This window comes from Pelecanus crispus, chromosome 8 (genome assembly GCF_030463565.1).
Source record: "Pelecanus crispus isolate bPelCri1 chromosome 8, bPelCri1.pri, whole genome shotgun sequence".
Classification (NCBI taxonomy): domain Eukaryota; kingdom Metazoa; phylum Chordata; class Aves; order Pelecaniformes; family Pelecanidae; genus Pelecanus; species Pelecanus crispus.
The window spans coordinates 19,482,646-19,506,144 of record NC_134650.1 but is presented as its reverse complement, the minus strand read 5'-3'; the positions used below and the strand labels follow the sequence as shown (position 1 = coordinate 19,506,144).

At 35.4% G+C, this 23,499-nt stretch overlaps 1 protein-coding gene across 1 annotated transcript in view; it reads right to left on the bottom strand.

Annotated features, from left to right (window-relative positions):
• The window catches only part of RANBP17 (RAN binding protein 17), a 164,354-nt gene that overhangs the window by 34,535 nt on the left and 106,320 nt on the right, over positions 1–23,499 (bottom strand). Inside the window, exons 20-22 of the mRNA XM_075715220.1 lie at positions 17,388–17,476; positions 11,083–11,190; positions 8,493–8,575 (exon numbers count right to left, since the gene is read on the bottom strand). Of these exons, the coding sequence (XP_075571335.1) occupies positions 8,493–8,575; positions 11,083–11,190; positions 17,388–17,476 (280 nt within the window). The remainder of the gene's footprint in view (positions 1–8,492; positions 8,576–11,082; positions 11,191–17,387; positions 17,477–23,499) is intronic.

Sequence of the window (23,499 nt, the reverse complement as noted above, 5' to 3'; positions counted from 1 at the left end):
TCACCCATTTGGTATCATTTGATGCAAAGAGGGAAAGGCATAAGTTACTGTTTAAAATATTGCTGTTGTTCACCATGCCTAGCAAGTACAAGGCAATTTATCCATCAGGTTGTAAAGGAAAAGTAGATTTACAAAAAAAGACTGGGAATATGATCAGGGATTACTTAGAAGTAGTAACTGGGGTCTGTTAGAGGCTGGAATAGCCTCACTAGAATTATGAAAGGGAGGAGAAGAATCAAATATTTAGCTAGGAAAGATGGTCACTTACAATCAAAGTCAAGCCCTCTTAATTTAAACAAAAATTCTTATGAATGAAAATACAGAATTGTTTTCATACTGTAAATGGTCATATGAGCACCTCTGCTACCCTGAATGCTGTAGTCATGCATACAGTGTAACTGGGGAAGAGAGTACAATTCCACTGACTGCTACTGCACAAAAATTAATTCCAAATGGTATTAAACCTGTTATACTAAAAATGACTGGTATCCAAAAGATCCTCTTTGAAAAGTAAAACATAACAGAAAAAGAAGTATGACTTCTAGTGTACTTGGATATTAATTTATTGTAATAGTTTACTGAGAAATTACATTTACATAAAATTAAAGAATACTAAGAATACTCCATTTAGCTTCCTACAGTGCCCCATTTAAGATATCCCAGCCAGGTCATCTTAATTAGCATTAATCTTTTTGACAAGACCTAGTCTAGTTACTGAGAAGATCATTAAATTTCAAAATCTATGAAAAAAAAATTAAATACAAAATTCTGTCTGTGAGATAAAGTGGGAAGTTGCACACTATTTTTGAAAGCCACTATGTAAACACTGTACAATTCTTAGGGCAAAACCAAGACAAAGGTAAGTGTGCTGTTAAGCTAACCTTATCTGGTCTTCTCTACCATTAAATTTTCTGTAGAAAATCTCTACTTTAACAACACAAATATCTATCTGGCTTCAAAAATAAGCAAAATTCTGGATCCAAGAAAGTAACAGCCTTGAATTTATAACTGAGCTCTCCAAGCACAACATCGTGCAATCCTAGCTCCTTCAAGTACTTGGTGTAATATGCAACAACAGATGGAAAGAGCTTAGTAGTTGTCAACAAGGCAATTATGTACTTAATATGGAAATTAATTGGAAGTCAATGGAAAAACTGGATGATGAGGAAAGTAGTTGGAAAAACCCTAGAAATCCCTTAGCCTGGGAACATGAATTCTAGGAGGTATCCACCAGTGCTGATCATCCATCATTTTTATTAGTTCACCAAAAAAAAAAAAAAAAATCACCCTATAATTAAAACTTTAAATCCATTCATCAGCATAAAGCATTCAATATAGGAAAGCACAACCGCCACTCCCTCACACTGCCTCACCCGGGGCAGGCAAGGCAGAAGAGGAATTTGGTGCCTATCTCTTCTAATGAAAACACTGAGAAGAATTTGGGTCTAGTGCAAGATTAAAAGCTGCTTTTTGCAAGTGGACAGAGTCCACAGAGAACTGTTCTGTGTTCACGGACTCATTTTAAAAGGGCCTAAGAGTGGGAACAGCTGATTTCAAATTAGCAGCAGAGGTGAAAGACCACGCGGTGCCTGTTATCAATGGTCCAAGCCATCAGCCTACGATTCAAGGGATGCAGTGCTAGAACAAAGACTAGTGTTTTAGCATTAGTTATTGAAAAAAATATGAAGTACAGTGCTATGCCTGACTAGATAAAAAAAAGAATGATCTACTTGTAACATTTAGCAGGAGCTTCAGGGGAATATTTTTACACACCATGGATACTACTGAACATAAACTAATTTACTGAGGTACTTGGAATCAGGTCAAGAACAACTCCTCAGCTACTGAGGATATGCTTCCATTTATAATCCCTGTGGTGGAGGACCAAAATACAATTTTATAAACTCCTACTGTTAAAAGAAACAATTTAAAGCAATTAAATCAACATAAAAGTGACCATTGACATGCTGAATTTAAAAACTGTGTTTGAAATTCATAACTCCTGTCAAAATGAAAACTCTGTAGAGACTAATCAGTGAAGCTTCAGTGTTACTACTGAGTTAAAAATCAAATAAAAAAAAAAAATCCAACTTGCACCAATTTCTTCTTAATGTGGGAAAAATTGTATCACACAATCTTAAAATATACCGACTTTCAAAATTCTCAATAATTTCCTTTAATACAACTTTTTGCCCTGCATTTGACAGCAATGTTAATTACAAAAATTATAAACTCTCTGAGCCTCAGAGGTGATACAAAATTCTGACAGGAATAAGGAAAGGGATTTTTAAAGATAAATTAAATATAACTTTAAAGGAAATAAGGGCTTGAATCTGGCTGACAATTTAAGCATTTCATTACCAAAAGACTACTTTGTACATAAGCAAAGGGGCTGGAAGAAAAAAGTGTGTGTATGCAGAGGGGGAACACAAAGCCAGCAAAAAACCAAACTGGGATGCTCTGACCAAAGATAACATCACCATGCCTCAGAATCCCACAGGCAATATGCACCAGAACTCTTTGCACAGCTCATTCCCTCACTCCCTCCTAGATGCGGGAGCATGTCAGGACAGGCAGCTTCCCTTTCAGTTCTCCTCCTTAATTGCTTTTACAGTAGAAGCTATAATACAAAAATGATTACTTTATGGCTGAGTTTCATTTAAGCAGGGTTTGTTCTAGATTTCAGTCCAATAAGCACTATGTATAATAATACAACTAAATCATGTTTTAACATGTCTGAATTAGATGAAGATAAAAAAAGACTTTGGTGAGATTAAACAAAGGTTGTGAAAATTCATCACATTTATAGAGAAAAAGTGTTTTTTGCCTTTTCCCCTTTCCTATTTTTATTATTCACCACTGCCCCATAAAGATGGTTTTGAATGTATGCTTTCCAGGCATTCAGAATGCTAGGGCAGTATAAAGAAGTGGCCATATATAGAAAATGAAAGGAAAACATGAATCATAAAGATGAGAGTGAGCTTCAAAACCTAATTTTTTAAAGCTTCCACAACAACAAAACATGCATAAAGCCTCTCAAATCAGCACAACGAGCATGCATAGCACCAAGATAAATTTGCCAAAAGAAACTATTATGATATCTGAGTCAGTAATGAAGAGCAATATATTCTGGAACCACTATCACAAAAGAGAGGAGAGCAGACCAACAGCAACAGAGTCCAGTGAGCACTCCATTTTTAAGCTAAGATGCTGATTAAATATACCTGTACTACAGCAAGAATCACTTTAGCCAAAATTTTGAAGAAGAACTGTTATCTTATGAAGTTGCTGGCACTGAATGGATTACCACACTAAGTTTTGAAATACATGTTCTAGAAGCAATTTAAAGCTCATTAGAAATAATTGTGTCTGGCTACTGGAAAATGTGGTAAAATTTAATCCACATCCAAATGCTACCTGGGCTGTGAGAACAGGAAATTGTTTTGTGCTACTGTGGCTAACCTCATCACTGACCTTGAGCAGTAACTGCTACAACAGCTAAAAGCTGAAGCAAAATTAAAAACTTACATCAAAGTATATCATGACAGAATGTAGATAAATAAAAACAGCATATTGAAAATATTATTTTTATGTCAGTCTCCTATAATGAAAGGCAAGAGGTTTACTAAAATGTAAAGAAACCACAAAACAAAAATAGATGGTCCCAAGATGCATTGAAACATTATTCCTATACAACTGGGAGATCAAAAATACACAGTAAGGAAACCTGTACATACAGAATTAAAAGTGAAATATATTGGGGATGAAGAATGGCAGACTATACTATTCCAACTCCTTTCAATTTTCTCCTCTCAGTTGTTTATTTTAAATCACTCTATCATTCAGTCAGACTGGCTCTAGCCATAATGGACAAGACACAACACCCCTTGCCAAGCAGCTGCAGAGTCCTATCAAGGATAATTGACTATCTAAGTGCTTTTTGCATCCTACGCCAGGCTTTACATCTTTTGAACACATAGCATTTGTAAAGACATCTTAGAATTGTCTTCAGCACTGTATCGGTATCAGTGATAAATGAGCAGAAGGACAGGACACAGCAGTACTACCCTAATTGCAAAGTTGGATCTATTAAGCAGAATTAAGCACTCGCTGAGGTGCTAATTAAAAAAAAAAAATCATATTTTAAATTTTATTCAGTGACAACTGAAGATGCTTAGCATATCTTAAAAATAGGCATTTTGGATTTTCTTCTGCTTTTCACTCAAACATATGAAATCACTACATGCCAGTCTAGAGGAGAAGAGAGTATATGCTTTAGTCTAGAATTAAAGAGACTTCAGCATCCACACTCACAAGCGTTCACATACATTCACACCCCAGAAACACAGTTCTATGCTTTTCTTCCCCTTTTTATTTTTAGCCCAAGCACAGATCTTACAGAACATATATACAGTAAATGCAGGTACCATTCAGACATAAATGGACATCACTAACTCTGGCAAAATTTAAGATGGAAAGAAAACGACATACTAGGTTACCAAATGTTTCAAAGTTATTCCCATGTAAGCAACAGTACAGGGCTTACACAAAACAAAGCCATATAAATTCTACATGATTTTCATCACCTGAAGAAGGCTGTATTTGCAACCTATCTGTGTGTTACCCAAAACTGCTTTGATCAGTATAGTCCAGACTTAGGAAACATCAACATTTTGTCAATAATCACCAGTGCACTGTGTTCTGATGTTGGTGAGAAGTATCACCTGATATCACCTCGCTTCAGTTACTAATTCCTTGTCTAAGTGTTGACAGGACGGAGACATTTCAGATCACATTTTTATGTACCTATAGGTTCACATAGCAAGAAGACTCCCAGTGGACCTAAGCCATAACTGGAAATTTTTGTGTTTAATTTGGTGCAGGTGAAATTTCTGAAAATAATACTTTTACTAGCATTTTCTGTATATCATTACATGTGAGAGAGAAGGAAAAATCCTGTTCTAAAACAATTTTAAATTTCACTTACCAATGGAAGTATAATACAATCAAGCCATATTTGCATTTATTGTTTGTATGTTACATTCTTATAAGAAAGTGGAGTGACCAGGCTAGGCTACACTGTCTGCAGGAGTGGGACCAAGTCTTTCCCTGGAGCGCTGCTGAGCTATGAGAAGGAAACTCTCACCATCCAGGCCATGGCAAGGAGAGGTGAGAGGTAACAAGCAGAGTTGGAAGCCTAGTGTTCAGATAGGGATTGCCAAGAGGAGCAATCACAGCCAGGTCTCCAGCTGATGGAAAGAAGAACTTCTCAAGGATGAGAGGAGGTTGGGCAGAGTTTATGGCAACCCACTTGGTCAATGGATTAACTGAAACAGAGACTGAAAGAAAGTATCTTCCCACAAGGACAATGTGATGAAAGAAAGAGATGTTTGCTTCTATTTTTTCCCCTCTGTCTCATGTCATCACTTTGTGTTTCTTAGTTTAAAAGGGCAATTATTATAGTATAGATTTCAATCAAATCTATCTTGAGTTTCAAATGTCTTTTTGATCAACTTTGAGGAGCTCACTATGAGCTGCAGGCGTATGCAAGAGGTTTGGGTGACCTGGTAAGATCAATGAGTGTATACTGTCTGTTGTCATCTCTTGACATTTACTGTGTGTCTTCTATTTTTTTCTTTAATGCTTCAGCCATAAAATAATACTGAATGTGAGAGTCTCAACTATTTTCAGAATTTTAAGTTACTTACAGTAATGGTAGAGCAGAAGACTTGAAAACTGAACCCAAGGATTACAAGGCATGTACGTATTCATTCTTTTAACTAAATCACACAATTTTTCAGAATGTAGGGCTGGAAACATTGCTCAGGAACACCAAAGTTAATTTTATGATCATCACTTGGTTTACTTGTTTATTCTTCCCCACGTCTGCCAAGATTACATATGCTTAAAAGACAAATACACTTAAAAAAAAGTCATAGAGTAGTATGGATTCAAGTTTTCCTTACAAGCAGAATTTAGGTATTAATATTTTCAGGAAGGCACTTGAAATTAATGCAAAATCCCTTAATATCAATATTTTTATAGGAATTCGTATGTTCAAAAGATCATATATAACTAAAGTAATGAATCCTTACAACACATTTCCAGAAGAGTTATATCTTTCTGTACACTGGAATGAAAATCTCATAAACTAGTAATTGGTGATAAAAGCTAAAAGTGTTAACAGCAATTATTCAAAGCTGATTAATTGTAGTATCTTGAATACTTATAGCAGGCAGTAAAACCTTCCCAGACTGTAAGCCAGTGACCACTTCAGAAATAGCTCTAGCTGTTTGAAATAGTACTAATCTAGGATGTTTATTACAGTGCCCACAGCTGAGCCACGGTGATGGTCAGGCCAGTGCTGCCCATCTGTGCCAGTGCAGAGCCAGCTGGATTATTTGAAATCTCTGCTCTAAGTGGCCAATTCATCTGACAGCACTGGGAGGTCTTCCATGTTGACTTTGCAGTGAGTCCACTCCTGGAATAAATACTGGCAATCACTCACAGGAAAGAAAAGCTGAACAATTTCTCTAAATGTCACACCTGAGTAGTGGAAAGATCACTGATGGGACCCTTTCAGACACTGATGGTAATATGAATGTGTTTTAAAAGCAAAATGAAAAAAAACCCACATACATATATTGTGTGGAGGCTTTCTCCCACATCTGCGTCTTTCCTCCACTTTTAGTTGATAGGCGATTTTAAATTTTTCTTTCAGAGGACATTAAGAACAGTTCTCCTCTTAAACCTGTGTTGAGTAAAATCTCATCCTTCCATAGGAAAACAGTTATGAAGGACATGAAAGAAAAGTGTGAGAGAAAGCTCTTATGGTCATTTCACTTCTTTTAACACACTTCCAAATGGATGCCACAAATCCCAAGTGTCTTTCACATAATTTAAGAAAGAAGGTAACAGGTGTTTGGACACAGGCTTCAACAGGCTTTATGGCTCCACTGCTTAGTTTGAAATCTTAGGTATGCACTGTCCTGAAATTTCCTCTTCTGTTGCGTAATTAAATTCTAGCATGAGCCAGAAAACGTTGTCTGGTCCTTATGTGCAAGAGCTACCAATACTTTAGGGCTGAGAATTTTATGAAGTTCACATACCAAAAATAATAGTTGCAACTGAAAGCAAAAGGTGACTTTACAAAGTGTTTTTTAGGCATGAATTAGGAATGAAGCTGGCTGAAACCAGTGTGGTTTACTCAGCCAGGTTTAGAATCTTGATGCTAACAACTGACATGAATGGATGCCAAACAATACAGTATGGTGCAGAAAGGATGATAAAGGCTGACTGAAGTAAAAAAAAAAAAAAAAAAAAAAAAAAAAAAAAAAAAAAAAAAGAAAATGTAACTTCAATGGGATCAGGTACCATAAGACAAGTAGGGATGAAGCATCATCATGACCACACTTGGTTGTTTTTTTTTTTAAATCATCAAAAGAAGGCTTACAGCAATTAAGTACAATGGCTAACAGAAATTGAGTAGTAAAATCTAAAAGTTTACCTTTTATCTCTTCATACATGGAAAACTTTATTTTTATTTTCCTTAATCGTTCTAACAAATTTACTTAAGAACACAGCTGAAAAAACATGCTAGCTTATCACATGGTATATTTGAAAAAGAAACAGAAAAATTACTTTGCAAGTAGAGTTACTTGTGTGTAATTTTTTTCTGTCATAAGTAAATGCTTTATGCATTCTGCATATACTGTTTCCATGCTCTACAGATCAAATGCAAAATTACATTTGAATTTTCTTTATACAGACAGTCAGGTAACACACAGTTTCCAGACCCAAAAAGCAACTTGAATGCAGTGAAAGCAAATTTGATGCGTCAGTCTTCTTCCTTTAAAAGTAACAGAACATTTATGGCTCTTTCTGTTTACACAAACTACAAATGAGGTTGCTCTATAAAAACCTGGCAGTGTTCCTTTCAAAACATTTAGAGAGCAAAACTGCAAGCTAGAAAGTTAGTTGTGGTGTAATATAAACTGCTGGTGTCAAAGACCTGTTGCAGTTGCATGCATGAGTGGGAGTAGTAAAATGGAGCAACTTATAAACACTTTTAACAGCGCTCCAGGGTAAAGCTGTTATGGTCCTATTATGTTTTGGAACTGATGGAATATAATTTGACTACATAAAATCAACCCACACCTATCAATCAGTAGCCTCGATCAAACACCTCATGAGTATTTGTATCTTCACTGAAATACATTTACAGTTGCTAGAAGATGGGCATTCAAGTTAAAAAAGTGATACAAGCGACAACGCTACATGAATGAACCCTGATCTATGAAAGTAAACGAACTCCAAAGGTCTGCCACTTAAGCTCTGCACTTTAAGAAGGAATGATACTGGTTGTAGCACATTACAGCCCTGCTACTTATTCCACAAATCCATCAGTGCTCAGGAATATGAACTAACAGGATTTTTATATCACAAGATAGGCCAAGAATCACACTGCAGAGGAAACATTAATGAATACCTACCATACGTACAAATCATTTTACTAGCTTCTCTGAAGAGAAGAATTCCATTTGGAGATGATACATCAAAATTTAAACGTTGCGATCTAAAAAATAACAGCAAAAATATTCAGATGGTCATCGAAGCAGAAAACTGCAATGGATTCATTCCTAAAACAAAAAAAAATTTGCTGATTACAAAGTACAATTATTTGACAAACTAATTCTAGCTTTCAGTCCAATGACATGCACTCTAGTTATCTCCAAATGTTGCCAAAGAAACAATCCTATGACAAAAGACAAAACAATTTTAACCAGAAAAGGTGACCAGACAATACGTACACAGCTTTCAGTGACTGGTGAACATCTTGTGCCCATATACAGTTCAGAAGAATGCTACCAAGGTTCCATAATCCAAGCAGTTAGGCTTTTACCCTGCTTCTGCATCTATATAGCTTTTAAAAATAAACTAATCCCCACTAGTTATTCTGCTACATAAAATCTGAGGCAATCACAAGCCACTTCTCCGAGTGTAAATTGTAACAACATGCTTTTTAGGAACATTCGGACCTGAAGAAGATTGCACCATGTTGTCTATCCTGATGCACAGGTATTACCAAAGCCAATAAGAACCACTTTGTTCCCAATCTGAAAACGCAACAGAGTCCTTGCCAAAGTCCCTGTGGCATCTTTCCAATTAGTCTTTGTGATTAAGAAGCCTAACTCCTAGTTCACGCCTAAAAGTTAACTTTGCATATAGGTCTTAAGCTTCTAAGTAATTTTAGCAAAACTTACCCTTAGTGTTTATTTGGACTGAAAGCGAGTCATCACTGAGTGATGTAAACCAGAGTATCCCCTGGCTGACCTATTTGGTAGTCATCCACTTTTGATCAAACAAGTGGAGTCCTTGTATCACCCCTATCACAGAGAAAGCAGTAGGTACCTTTCTTTGCTGCAAGTCTACTTGTTTGTTGTCTGAGTCCCTATTTGCACGGGCCTTTGCTGCAAACTCTGGAGTAAATCTGGGTGCTTATAAATGAATAAAATGTGCCTTGTATAAACAATTTGTATATTCCATATGCACAAAATGATAATGGCTGGCAGAGGCAAAAAACCCAAAACCAGCACATCGTCTCAATATCAGAGTGGCATAATGCACAATCTGATACTCTGTAACATATTTTAACCATGTCAAAGTATATTGTATAATGCATTCTAACCTGTAAAAGCTAATGCAGTACACAACTCATGAAAAAACACCATCCCAGATGATGTTTTCTAAAGGGAACAAGGCAGATTTTCTGAATAGCAATAGGTAGAAGAATAACATGAATATGGAAAGTAGCTTGAAGAGCTGTCTTTTGCATAAGATTTATTGTTCCAGTTCCTCTTTGCTTTTGTTTACTGTTATTAGAGTTCTGTGTTTATGCTTTAACAATCTCCTTGAAATAAGTTCCAGTACTATCAGAGTATACTGCTTGTGCATTGCATCATGAATAAAAATAGGTTAAACTTTCCCAGCAATTTATTTTACTACTACCAGGATAAAAGACATAATTAGCCTACACAAACCAAAGAGGGAGTCACAGCAATGAAGTCAACACAAACAAGCAACAGGGAACTGTGCCTTAAGGTTTGTGTAGCCATTCAGGGATTAAGTGTACATCATACACACCAGCGTTTGACTGGGAGCCAGGTCTGAGCTTTAAAGCACCAATTTCCTGTCACTAGATTAAACTAAGTATTTTTTTCAAATTTCAAATATTTCAACTTTTTTCCTTGTAACTTTGATTTGCAAGGCAAAATTTGAAATGATGAGAACACATACTTCTTTGCTGATAAATGTAATTAATTTGGTCATGAAGATACCCAGCACAGAGCCTTTAACTATCAATTTTTAATTTAAAAATCTTTGTTTACTTTGGGCAGTACACCGAATATTTCCAAGTGTAATGATAATTTCCCAAAATAAATTATTCTGTTACTTGTGGTAAAACAGGAATTGCATTCTAACTACTGCAATGTCAAAGTATTGAAATAACCTCCCAGAATCATTCTGAGGCCTCAGAATGTGGTTAGCCCACAGAGAAGATTTTAGATGTGGGAGAAGTTGCCTACATGCCGATTATAAATATTGCTGTATTAGATACCATTCTTTCCTATTTTGGCTGGACGAGTTGAGCTGCAAAAGGAACTGTAAAGGGAGTTGTGGTTTTACAGGCACATATGTATGCTGCTTGGCTTAAGGCAAAAATTCAGCCTGCAGCAAATCTTAACAGCAGACAATTTTCTGATATTTAATTGAGTCAGTATTTATCCCTGGATAAAGCATACACTTCCACTAACATTGAATATAAAAATCACAGTAGTCTCTCATATATATTCCTCTAATTAATCCTTACCAGCTGATTTTGTAACAGCTACCATTTTGGTAAAACATTACAATGACACTGAAAACTGAGTTCTGCTTCCGAATTTTGTTCCAAAATACAAAACTAGCAGTCTTAAAGTCAAAGTCAGACATCATGAGGATAAGCAAAGCATAGAAAGATGGAACAGAGAGTGCATACCATTGCAGCATTCAGCATCTATCTAATTTTCATGTGCTTCTTACCTGTTTTGCATGAATTCTGCCATCAGCTTCAAGATAGGGGTTGTACATGCAGGTTCACGGTACCACAGTTCAATAGCTCTTTGCAGAACAGAAATGTATGCAGGGTAGCTTCACCAAACTGAGTTAAAGAGTATACTGATAAAATAGCACATTGCAGAACAACTTCCTCTAAAACTGTACCACACCATCAGATGGGTGGGCCAGATATAGACCTTGGCAGCTCATTCTGACAGAGGGACTGCCAGAACCTATAAATTTAAGCAAGTCTCCGCTTAGAAGGCTAAAGGCTTTGGAAACATTAATGGTTAAGTGGGAAACAGTTAACATACCCGAGCCGTAATGAAGAAAAAGGAAAGCAGGTTGTATATGTGAAGCTAACCTACAAGTACACATATAAAACGAGCTTGGATTTTTAATGAACAGCGTAAGTCACAAATGGCAATTTAACTTAAAAACACCACAAATTTACATATTAGCAAATCCTGGGCACCAAATTTCAGTGCCACCTCATATATACATGGTTGGGAACAACTTGATTCTATGAAGTTTTTTCCAGAGCATTAAAGAAGATAATTCAGCCAAACTGTGTGTGGGAGACCAGCAAAGTTAGATTTCTCTTTCAGGAGATATGTTTGCTCATCAGCACCCAAGAGATATTCGTTCTTTTAAAGCAGGATTTAAAAGAATGCAATACAGACAAACATAAGTTTAGCAGACTCTGCAATGTAACTTCAAAAAAATCTTATGAGTTACTGACTGTATCAAAATATTTAATGCAGCAATTTGATACAAAGCTGACCCCTAGTTTTCCCAACATGCTGAAAAAAAGAGTTTATTTGGATAAGAATGCAGACTGGTAAATGGAAATGAGGTAGCAAAGAATTAAACAGGTTTTTCATATTGAACCAAAAGATTTTAACTATACAATTTGCTATTAAAATATGATCTAGCTAACCTAGTTAATGGTTTTGTTTAATAATAAACTTATTTTTCATTTTTAACTTTGTTTCATGTCATATGATTCTGCTTTATTTAACAACATGAGAAATAGTGACTATTCTTATGAAAATGCTATTGCCTATTCAGACAATAAAGGTAACTACTGTGAATCTTACAAAGTAGAATACGGGCCAAGCACTCAACATGGGATTGTGGAATAAAAGTCTGAAACATAAAGGTTTACATGCTTCTAGGATATGTAGACAGTCATGTCTCAGTTCGCTATAGCTCTTCTGGTGGAGGCTAAAGCCGTCAGACATAGCATTACTGATGAATGACAGCGCTGTGTAGACAGATGGAAGGCATTCTGGCTACTGCTGTCTGTCTGAGGCATCTAAAGACTGGTGCATTTCTGCTGCCAGCTGCTTGAGGCACTGCAGGCATAAACTATATATAGCAGAAGAGGCTGACATGAAATATACTCTAGACCTTATTTCTCTCTCCTTCATGGGGTTCTTTACATTTTAAATCAGACAAACTAGACTTTAACATACCATGGAGAGTTATCCAGTAATAAACTGGGATTTAAATTCAAATCCTACTTGCCTACAATATCCTCAAAGGGCGTAGATGATCCATGCAATCTCATACCTTTAAAAATTCACTAATGCCAGTTCCATTTTTTCTGAGGTAGACTTCCAATCCAGCTCACTCTCAGCAGAGGATGCTCAATATACTCAAAATGCAGCAGATGACATGTAAGGTACAGAACTGAACTGTGCAATTAATTCTCCTAAGCCATGCCTCTTCCTTGGCCTTCCTAGTAGCCTCATGTACACAGAAGGGAGATGGTGCAATGCTGCAAAGCGCCATTGTGGAATTTTGCAGGGTAGAAAGCAATTGCCTTTTCAGATTTCATGGCAAAGGCAGTAACTTGACATCCAAACCCTACAACCAAAATCTAAGTCAGCAGTATATCCCATATGATTAGCTATCTTAATTAAAAAACTTAAACACTGAATCCACATTCATTGACAAGGAAAGATGGGAGACACTATAGTCAAATGTTATAAAAGCCAGGGTCAACAGAAAGGCTTCGTCAATTTTTTTTTGTTTTTTAATAACTTCAATAAAGTGGAATAAATTGGTTTTAAACAGAATATTATTTGTAAGTGTTTTTAACCACAAGCTTCAAGGAATCTGACTAATTAATGAACTTAACCTGACCAGTCAGTTCAAGCTCAAAGGAATTCAAACTGCAAAAAAATGATACTGAGCGTTTGAATCAATGCAACCGGCAATAACAGCTATTACAAACTGATTACCAATCAGGTAGCCTTGTTTCACAAGAAAATGTGTTCTCCTCTTCTCTCGTGATTAGGAAAATTCAATCCCCTACAGCTGTTTGTTGGTCTCTTTCAAGTTTGTACCTAATCTTGAGTCCTAAAAACATACAAACTTAAAAATTTAGTTCTACAAAAAAGTATCATTTTGAACAAACCATCTTATTGCTGCACATGGTTTATTTTGTTAAGAAATACGATACGAATTTGGATAAATATGTAACACAGTGATCCACATCTGAAGCAGCATACGATCAGACATCCGAATATCTAGGTCAACTGGAACTTTTAAATGACCACTAGATAAAACATCTCAATGGCAGATCACTTTTCTATAATGTTAGTGTCTATGCATCTATACACAGATACAGATATTTTTATATAGGCAGACAATTTCATGTGCTCACGCATATACATCGTGTGCTATCTAGCTGACTGCAACTCTGAGTCAACCTAATAATTTAATTCTTGCAACCCATTTTCTTATTGCAACCTTTTTCTTTTACAGACAACAGAAGTCATTAAATACTGAGAATCAACTGGGAGGAACACAGGAAAAACCGCCTATGGGTTACCACCTAACTGTGAGAAACACTATATGAAAGTAACAAAAAAGTGGATATTACCCTGAACTCACAATTGAATCTACATGGACGTATCTGACTGTGAGACCAAGGACCTTAGACTAGGTCTGATATTAGTATGGAAGAAAACCGATTAAACATTCAACATCTTATCCAGGCAGTCTTGAAATAAATAGCAGAATGAAATACATAAGGAAAATCATCACTGTTAAGAAAAACAGGTTTTGATTCTACTCAAATTGGTATACAGGTTTTTTCAGGCCACACCTGCATGTTCAGGACTGACCTACAAATTAGAGAGACCACATGTTCTGAATACAAAAGGCAAACAAACTTTCCAAAGCTGTGGTACTGGAATAGTCATTGACAGCTTGACATATCAATATTTCAGGAAGAATAAATTACTTTCATATCCAGTGTTTGGGGTTTTATATTTTGTTTTGTTTGTTTGTGTGATGTTTTTCTTCATCTTTCATTACCGGATACTTTGGGAAGATGCTATACTTAACACCTGAAGCTGCTTAAAATATTTGGAAATATTTTAATGAAGTCTTTTGAGAGATTACCTAATACAACTTTAAAACAAATTCTGCTATTATTATAAGTATTTTCTTTTCATCCCTTGCCAGAGGAAAACTATAAATCTTGTCTCAGCTGAATGAACACCATTTATCATATTCATTTTCTTGTCAATACAATTATGAAAAGCCTTTGGCCTTTTTCCAAGTAGCCTGATTTGCTAGAGAAACTCAATTAGTATAAGCAAGCCTGCTACAAAACAGCCCTATTTGGCAATCTAGTGCAGCTTCAGCATACCTGACGATTCACCTCTAAACCATGATCCTAATAACTCAATCATAATGGTAAAATACAAGATACAACGGCGTCCCCCTCCTGCCTCCCCCCTTCTCCGCTCCCCGGACCAAAAGGACTTAAAAGAAATTATTTCTGCTCATTTTTGCCATCTACTGGACAAAACTTAAATCCTAAACATTGCGATCAGAAAGAAGAGAAGAATTCTCTTAGGTGAGAGATTACCAAGTGTAATTTGTGTTGTTATGGACACGGCTTAGACCCAAAATATTTCCTAGATTTCATCAGTTGAAAAGTTGATCAATACATTCTTTGACCAATGATTTACAAGTGACTGTTTCTGACAGTCTTCAATACAGAATAAACATCATCTCATGGTATATTAAAAGCTTAGCCTTTTATCCCTTGCCTCTTTGTATTGTTTATTTATTGAACAAATGCAAGTAAATGCAAGTAAATCAGATTTATTTTGGCTAATATTCTGTATTTGCCATTTTCAATACTGAAATACTACGGCTTCAAACATAACAGAATAAAATATGTTTGAAAAACAGCTTTTCTTTGCTATTAAAACCATTTTCTGATGATGTATTTGAAGCTACAAAGAATATGTTAATCAAAGGATATTTAAACTTTATACGATAAAATTGGCATCTGACCCTCCCTTATCCTCCCATTTACCTTTCTGTCTTTATATACAGTAAATAAGAGTTGTGATAATAGCAGCTTATTCTGCTATAATGCTTTGGATCAATACCTGGATGAAGCTGGACTCAGCCAAATGAGGTGAAATCCACTGAACAAAAGCATGCACTTATCCTTTACAGCCAAAGGTGACGAGGAAAAAAAATTCTGAACCTGTGCAAGGGAAAAGAAACTGAGAAGGCCTCAGCTTTGAATTCTACACAAAGCTACATTTCAATCTATTTTTATTGTTAATACAGAATAATGAAATCCAAAAGTTGAAGGCTGTTTCTATTTATTTGAAAAGAACTTAATTCATAAACTGTAAGGAATAAACTAATGAAAATAAAAAAAAACCCATCAAGACAGGGTCCTGAGGATTACATATCCTGGATCCCTGCATAAAAAAACACCTCCATGGATGAATCCATTTCTTTCAAATGGAGAGGAGGTAAGTCTCTGTTATCCCTCCTCCTACAACTGGAGATTTTGCAGTTCTGCACAGAAGAGCGTGATACTCATGCTGTACTAGGAAAAATAAAGTAAAAAGAATTTGAAATGGAAGCAGCACTGATCTGCTTTTACACATCTTCCTGATTTTATTATTAAGTTTTAGGGTAACACAAGCCCAAACAGTACTAATGAAGTTAGATGTACCCAATGGTGCCCACTAGAAAATGAGATGCTAATTCACAGTCTGGCTTCAGTAGTTTGGTGGTGGTTTGGTTTTTTTTTTCCCTCCAGTCCTCTAAAACTGAAATTAAGGGATGCTTTCCACTGATTTTAAAATAAATAAAGATTACACTGCTAAATGTTTTGATCTTACTTTCTGCAAGCTGAGCCTGCACATAGACAGAATCACTGCAGGCCTGCAAAGGTCTCAAATAGGGCTTATCTGAATGGTCATCAGGATCCTACTACCCACCACACAAGGACGTCTATCAGATCATACCAGCTTCTGCTGCACCGCCTTTCAGTCCTTACAGGCTAATTTCCTAGTTGCAATTCTATATTGATGCATACCTCTTTCTTAACCAGGAAGATCATTACTGAGCAGTAGGGTTTAATTATTTACTTAAAATAAAAATGGTTTTAAAAGCTTGATTTCTAGTAAAGCATGTAATTGCACTTGAATGTTATTTTTCTGTCCATAAAATAAACAAATACATAATTAACTTCCACAGCTTTGTGAGATCTAAATTATAAAACAAATATTTTCATAGTTACCTCACTATATATTTCAGCAGTTTGTTACTAATATGACTGTGTGCCTGAAGAGAGAATTACAGCTACTGTATTTATAAAAATACAAAATACTTCTCTGTAGTATTAAGAAAATACCCATGAGTATTATTGTATTTGTTAGCATAAAAATGTATACAATATTTAAAACAAATAGAGCTCCATTATCATTACTTATTGAAGAAAACTACAATCTAAAGATTTTGATTTCATTTTCAGATGTCCATTTTCGTCTGGATCAAGACGACTGCAGGTGTTGCGATATTAATAGAGTTGACATAAATAGAAAGTAACTGACTAAATTAAAGACATGATTCATACCAGAGAGAGAAATCTCCCCAGATAGCACTTGTATAGTATTTTTTAAGCACTTTTGATGTTAAACCAAATGTAGGTACATTGTGTTTGGAGTTAAAGACACAGCTTTTTTTTTTATGAAAACATTGCGGATTTATGAAGGGAAGAAAACACTTGGATATGTTTTCCAGATTAGTAGTGTGACACAACAAAAAAGTGACCTCTCTGTGGTCCTTCCCAGTTAACTGCATGGTTGCCATTGTACTGTAATTTTAGCTGATTACACATTAGTTCATTTAGCTTTGTTTCCTCTTCCCCACTGTGCCATACTATTAAACTAATGCAAGGGGCCTGGTATCCCTCTGTGCACAGAGCTGGTATTGTCATAGTGTAATAAGGATACATCCAGTCAAACAGCATGGTGTAGCTGGTCTTTGTGTTTAGTGCAAAGGCAATCCCTCGAAGATCCCTTGCCAGCCCGATCAACATACGCTGTCAGTGGGAAAGAGACACAGTAATTGATTTTCACGTTAGCACAGAGCAGATGGAGTAATAATCAGCCAATAATGACCACATATCTGATTTTGATTCATTAGTTTAAATGTCTCGCTCAAATATTTTTTTATAAAAACCACACATATTCTTTTAACAAACAAGATTTCCACAAGTTTTGCAGTGATAACACTAGCAAAATGTTTAGGAAATGCTTTTGATTATTCGATATGCTGTCCTAATGAATAATGCAAATTAAAACATAATATATGAATACTGCGTATTAAGGTTTAGAAGTGCTTCCTGTATTAATATATTTAAAGTAACAATAACAATAAAACGCTAATTTAAGCTTGTAATATTTTGAATGAAGTGTAAGACTGATACTCATAACAAGCTACAATTAAGGTTGCCCTGAGATTCTCATTGTACTGTTATTTTAACGTATCTTTTGGGTTTTATTTTTTTAAAAAGTAATTTTCCAAGTTAGGTTTCTTCAAAAAGTGACTTTTTTGTTTACAGAAGACCATGCAAATATCTATCTGTATTAACATTAGTTCTGAGGTGAATTTTTTTTTTCCCTTTAATGACTGAAGTGTGGCTTCAGAATCCTTCCAGCACAAATGCAGACAACATTTTATGCATAGATAATTAGCCCCTACTAAAGGGATGTTTTCAGGATAATTAATAGACATCAATAAGAAACACTAGTGAATGAAAAATATTTAACAATATAAGCAAACTTTTCAATTTACTTAGACATAAATATTTTTGATAATTAAGTAGTTTTAATAAATTTCACCCATGTGTTGCAGGTGGGGTTTGTACTCCCTGCTGCCCAACCCCCCCATAAAAGACCACAGTACTGTAGAGTCTGGTAAAAAAAAAGAAAAAAAAAATCATAGAAGCATGGCAAAAAACCCAGTAAGAAGTTCTCTCTTTAAAACCAGAGTTTTCAATAATGTACCACTTGGTGCTAACACTGTAGTATTTATAGTGTTGAGAAATACAAAAGGTAAGATTCACATATTAATTTTAATTGATCACATAAAGAGCAAATTATGTCTGATGCCTTGTTAAACTGCTAAATGTAATCTTACACAAGGGCTAATTTCTACTTTTCATATACAGACCCATTAGTCCAACTGACTTGGATGGCACGCACACAGATTTATCCAAGGATAAATTGAGTTCTCTACGAAACACTGGTGAGGTTGCTGGGATTATTTTAGTATTTGCATTTCCTTTCTGTTGTGCATTGAAATGGCCTGAACTTGCAAGATGCCGAGAGGTCTCAACTCTCATTAACTTTAATGGAACTCTGAAATCACTAGAGAGGAAGTGTTCAATACTGAGAAGATGCAATATAAAATTGTAACTTTATCTTTATATTCATTGGTATTTTCATACTTTGTGTGCTGTTTTTGTCCGCACAGAAAATAACTGTTTAGCAGACACAGTGGCTGAAATGTAAAGAATTAAAAGAAATTGGCAGTAACATTTTATACTTCTTTCTGAAGGGACACAGAGATGCAACAATATATACACGGAAGTGGAAATCTTCCAGATTGATTTTGGTTCCTTTGCCCATTCTAGCCACAAAAAAAGGAGGCAAGCAAGACTGCACAAAGGAAACGCTGGAGCAAGGAAGAAGGGAAGCTACAGCCACTGGCAAGACACGAACCCGTCTGCTTTGTTTGAGGATGCACTTGGAGAGAAAGAGCTCACCATCTTACTGTGGTCTCTCGAACATGGATTAGAAAAAGACAACCAGCCAAACCCATATTCCTCTAGCATGCTTATTCTGTCTTTATAAAAACACAGTGTAAGAAAACACTCTTTTGCAAATATATTTAAGAAACAGTTTGGTTGTGAGACTTTAAAAACTATTAATAAAAGTAGATGAGCAACTTTAAAGTTTTTAAACTATGGTCCCAGATTTCTGGGAACCTACACAAACACCAGGCAATTTCAGACACCATTTGACCTTCTAAAGAAAGGAGAACAAAGTGCTACATAAACTACATTTCTTGGTTTTCTGTTCTTTAAATTCAGGTATTGTTATTAAAAAGCCCATATCATCAACCACACTATTCTTAATAAATGACCTCAATGTACAAGGCACCATAATATTCTTGTCCTGTAAAACCCCAAACTCAGTGGTTTAGGTATATCCATTGGAACTCAACTTTATAAAATAACACTGCCTACAGCTGACAACATCTGAACAGCCTACAGAATCCTGAGATATACCTTTAAACTCTAATAGGAGCAAAAATCACTCTAGATTCCATGGTTGCTTAAGTCATATTTTGTAAGAACTCCCTCCCCCCCAAACCCCTAAAATCCCGAGATTTTAGTTTTAGTTCATTATGAGTTTTCAAATAGCACTTATATGCATAAAATTTATTAATGACAAACAACATTATACACTTTTACATCTACTTTTTGTCCGTCATCCTATGGGATTCAAAGTACCTTGCAAACTAACAGAGTATTTTGAAGAATACATGAAGCTACTGTTTCATTTACAACTGAACACCAGCCATTTCGGGGGCAAAGGGACAGTTAATAACACCACCAGCAACAGCAAAATGAGTAAGATGAAAAGTAAAGAACAGTAAATACAAGAAACACAGCAAGAGGAGCTTGTCAGTAGTATGTGGGTTTATACATTGCTTTTCTTGCTTATGAAACAATTTTGTTCAAATTTCAGTTTCAAAATATTTGTCCCTGAATGTCAGTGATAGGCTTACTTAAGATTAATTAAAGCAAAGCAATTTTTAAAATTAATTCAGGTATTTTGTTTCAAAGTGCCAAAGAAGATTTTTCAACGGAAAGGAGCTGAAGATTTAAGTATTCACAGAAAAAACCCTATGACTTGCCAACATGTGCCAAGTGTCTGACTAAGACAATTTAAAACAGACGAGACTACTCACGCCACCCACCCCCAAAACGGGGTTTGTAATGGAAAGTCTGACAGACCCTTAACTATAGTGGCACTACTGGGTGCAGCTATAATATTACCATCATAATTCTACTATATAATAACAACAAAGGAAAAAAAAGGTGAAGGGTCATTGCGCTTTGTCTTTAGAATTAAGATGGCTGTCTTCATCCTTACAGCATACTCTTAATTCTGGAGACACGTCTTAATAACCTCTAAATAGTTCCAACAAAAGAGCCGTGTCAGAGGAATGAGCAGGCCCCAAGGTGTTTCAACTGGAGTGTTTTCATCTGCCTTTATTGCTCTATCCCTCTCCAGAATTAAGGCAATAACCTGTGATAAATTATTCAGGAACTGCTACAGGGATCAAAGCAAAATCATTCTGTTAAAGTGCTGTTTGCAACATTTGGCACTTAGTGTGAAAACTTTTAATGTGTGCAAGCTGAAAATCAAGGATTTTAAATAATTTAACAGCATGGAGTTTCTACAAACCAGCTAAAGATAGCATGTTGCTATTTAACTGCTTTTCCCTCAGATCCTTTTTTTCATGCGTTTCTAGCAAATCTGATGATGTCACAACTATAAACAAAGTACTACTGAGATTCCGGCTACCCAGCTGACATATTACTTAACCGGGTTGTCAAGAGAAACCTTGAAATTCTTAGGAGAAAATTAGCCACTGTTTTAATACTGGGTATTTTTCCTATTAATATAAAAATGTGAAGAAGGAAGTGGGGGGGGGGGGGGGGGGGAAAGGAAGGAAAAAGGAAAGCAAAGCACATAATTACTTAAGCCATCTTCAATTATATTTGATCTCCCTGGAAAAGAAACCTAAACATATGTTTTGTATGCAGATTTAATGATTACTAATGTGTTTTAAAAAGAAAGAGCTCCCTTGTTGTGACTGTTTTTCAACGGTGTATTTCAGAAATATTAAAAAACTAAAAAATCCTAGCCAGTTAGAAAATCCTAGTAAAAAACACAAATTAAATGAATTTGGCAGTCCTGGACCATTTTCATAGTGATATTTTAACAGTGTCATCTCCCTGTGGATTGGAATACTAAGCATTTTATTGAAGAACTGAACTGTTTTTGTTTTCAGTACTTGCAAAATGAAGTACCTGAAAGCACTTTTGCATGTATTATTTATTCATCATGATAGAAAAATAGCTTTAACCTAATAGATTATGTTTAAGAGAATTTAGAGCAAAAGTTTTGTTTATGATAAAGCAACAGATTTAGTTCTTTATCAGTAGCTTAAAGCACCAAGTTTTCTTTATACAAATTAGACAGATGGTGCTTACAGTAGAATTTACTAAAGGTCTGTCACAACAAATGCAGCCAAGCTGCATATTTAATCACTGCAGAACCTTGTCTACCTGCAGCTGCCAACTGCTAATCCAATTTCCCTGATAAATGTGGCAAGAGACACGATCAGCAATAAAGAGCATCTAACTCCATTTTCCTGCAGGGCGTCTTTTGATGAACATTTAGGACGGAAGCACAGAGTGCACTGTGTGGCCCTGGCTTGTGGCAGCTGCATGCATTTTGAAGACACAGTTCTCAGGTTACTCACTTAATTCTGCCACTATCATTATGTTGCTATTGATCTCAGTAGCTCTTGTCTACACAGCATTACTCTAGATGAAGCTGAATCAGGCAGTTATCATGCATCAAACTTGCTCAAAAGCCTGGAGATTTCCCCTTAATTACTTGTGATTTTATTTGCAAATACCGTTAAAGTGTAATCAAGCAGTCACTTTCCAGGGTCGTTAAGAACTTGCTAGTTTAGGAATATATCACTGGCACTCCATTAAAATTTCTCTACTAAGATGGTTTCAAGCAAACCAGACAGGACAACGGCAAAATTATTTTCATAAAGTGAATCCTCACATAGATAAATACAGTTTCCTACAGAATGGGTAATGTTATCAAATGACCTCTTTGTTCTAATTTTCAGGATTTATAACTTGAAAATATAAGAAATGAATCCAAGATAGATGAACCATGTCTATTTAATAAATGAAAAGTTATTAAAATTAAATATATAAAGCAACAACAAATGAGAAAACTAGAATTAAGTAATTGTTGAAATAACCTTAAGTATGATTTAAAAAAAAAAACTAGCTTAATTCAAGTGATTATTGTGAACTGCACACCTTCTGGTAATGTCACAGATGTACTGGAGACAAATTATTTACTAAATATTTCTAGCGTATCTGTTTATTTTCTTATGAAAGGAATGGGATAAATATGATGAGGTAGTATTTAAGTTTCCATCATATTTTAAAATAGCAAATTAAAAATTACTGTTAGGGTTTCTTCAAAATTACCCTGTGTAGCTGAAATGAGCACTCCAGTGTGCACTGTTAACTATTTATGCAGTGACAGTAGAAGGGGATCTCTTTAATGCAAATAGTGCTCTAATATATTATTATGCCTGATGATGCAGCTTGTATCTAGCAAGTCTTTTTCTTCCCTAAAATATACTGTTGTTTTGACACAAACAGCTTGCTACACTTAAGGATTTTACTAATAAAACATAATGTTGTGTTAGATATTATGACTGTTGCCACAGCTGAACTGACTTGTCAAATCAATCCTAATATGGCTCCCACAGGCACATAAAAACCTTATTTAGCTATCAGTTATCCTAATCACTTTGTTCAGTTTAAGGGTGCAATACTTCAAGACCAGTTCCTATTTATACATATATGCCCAGCCATTTAATAAAGTCTTGATTTATATAATAAATTCTTGTTTGAAAAAATACTTTAAAGCAGCAGTGTTTTATCAAGTGTGTTACAACATGTCTCCTCATACCCCCAAATAAATATGTTAATATACACAAACAGGATACTTGCATGGCAAAGGGAAATATTACATATGAAACAGATAAGCTATCACTGAAGACAAATTTGTCCCTTCGATTATAAATGGGGATCAAATGGGGTCACTTGATCTGCAAAGCACTGAAAAATCCCAAGGCCTTTATAAAATCTTTGTACAAAGTTTATTTAGGATAGTCATGTATAGCATTTTTATCTCTACTGACTACATTCCTAATTATATGTAT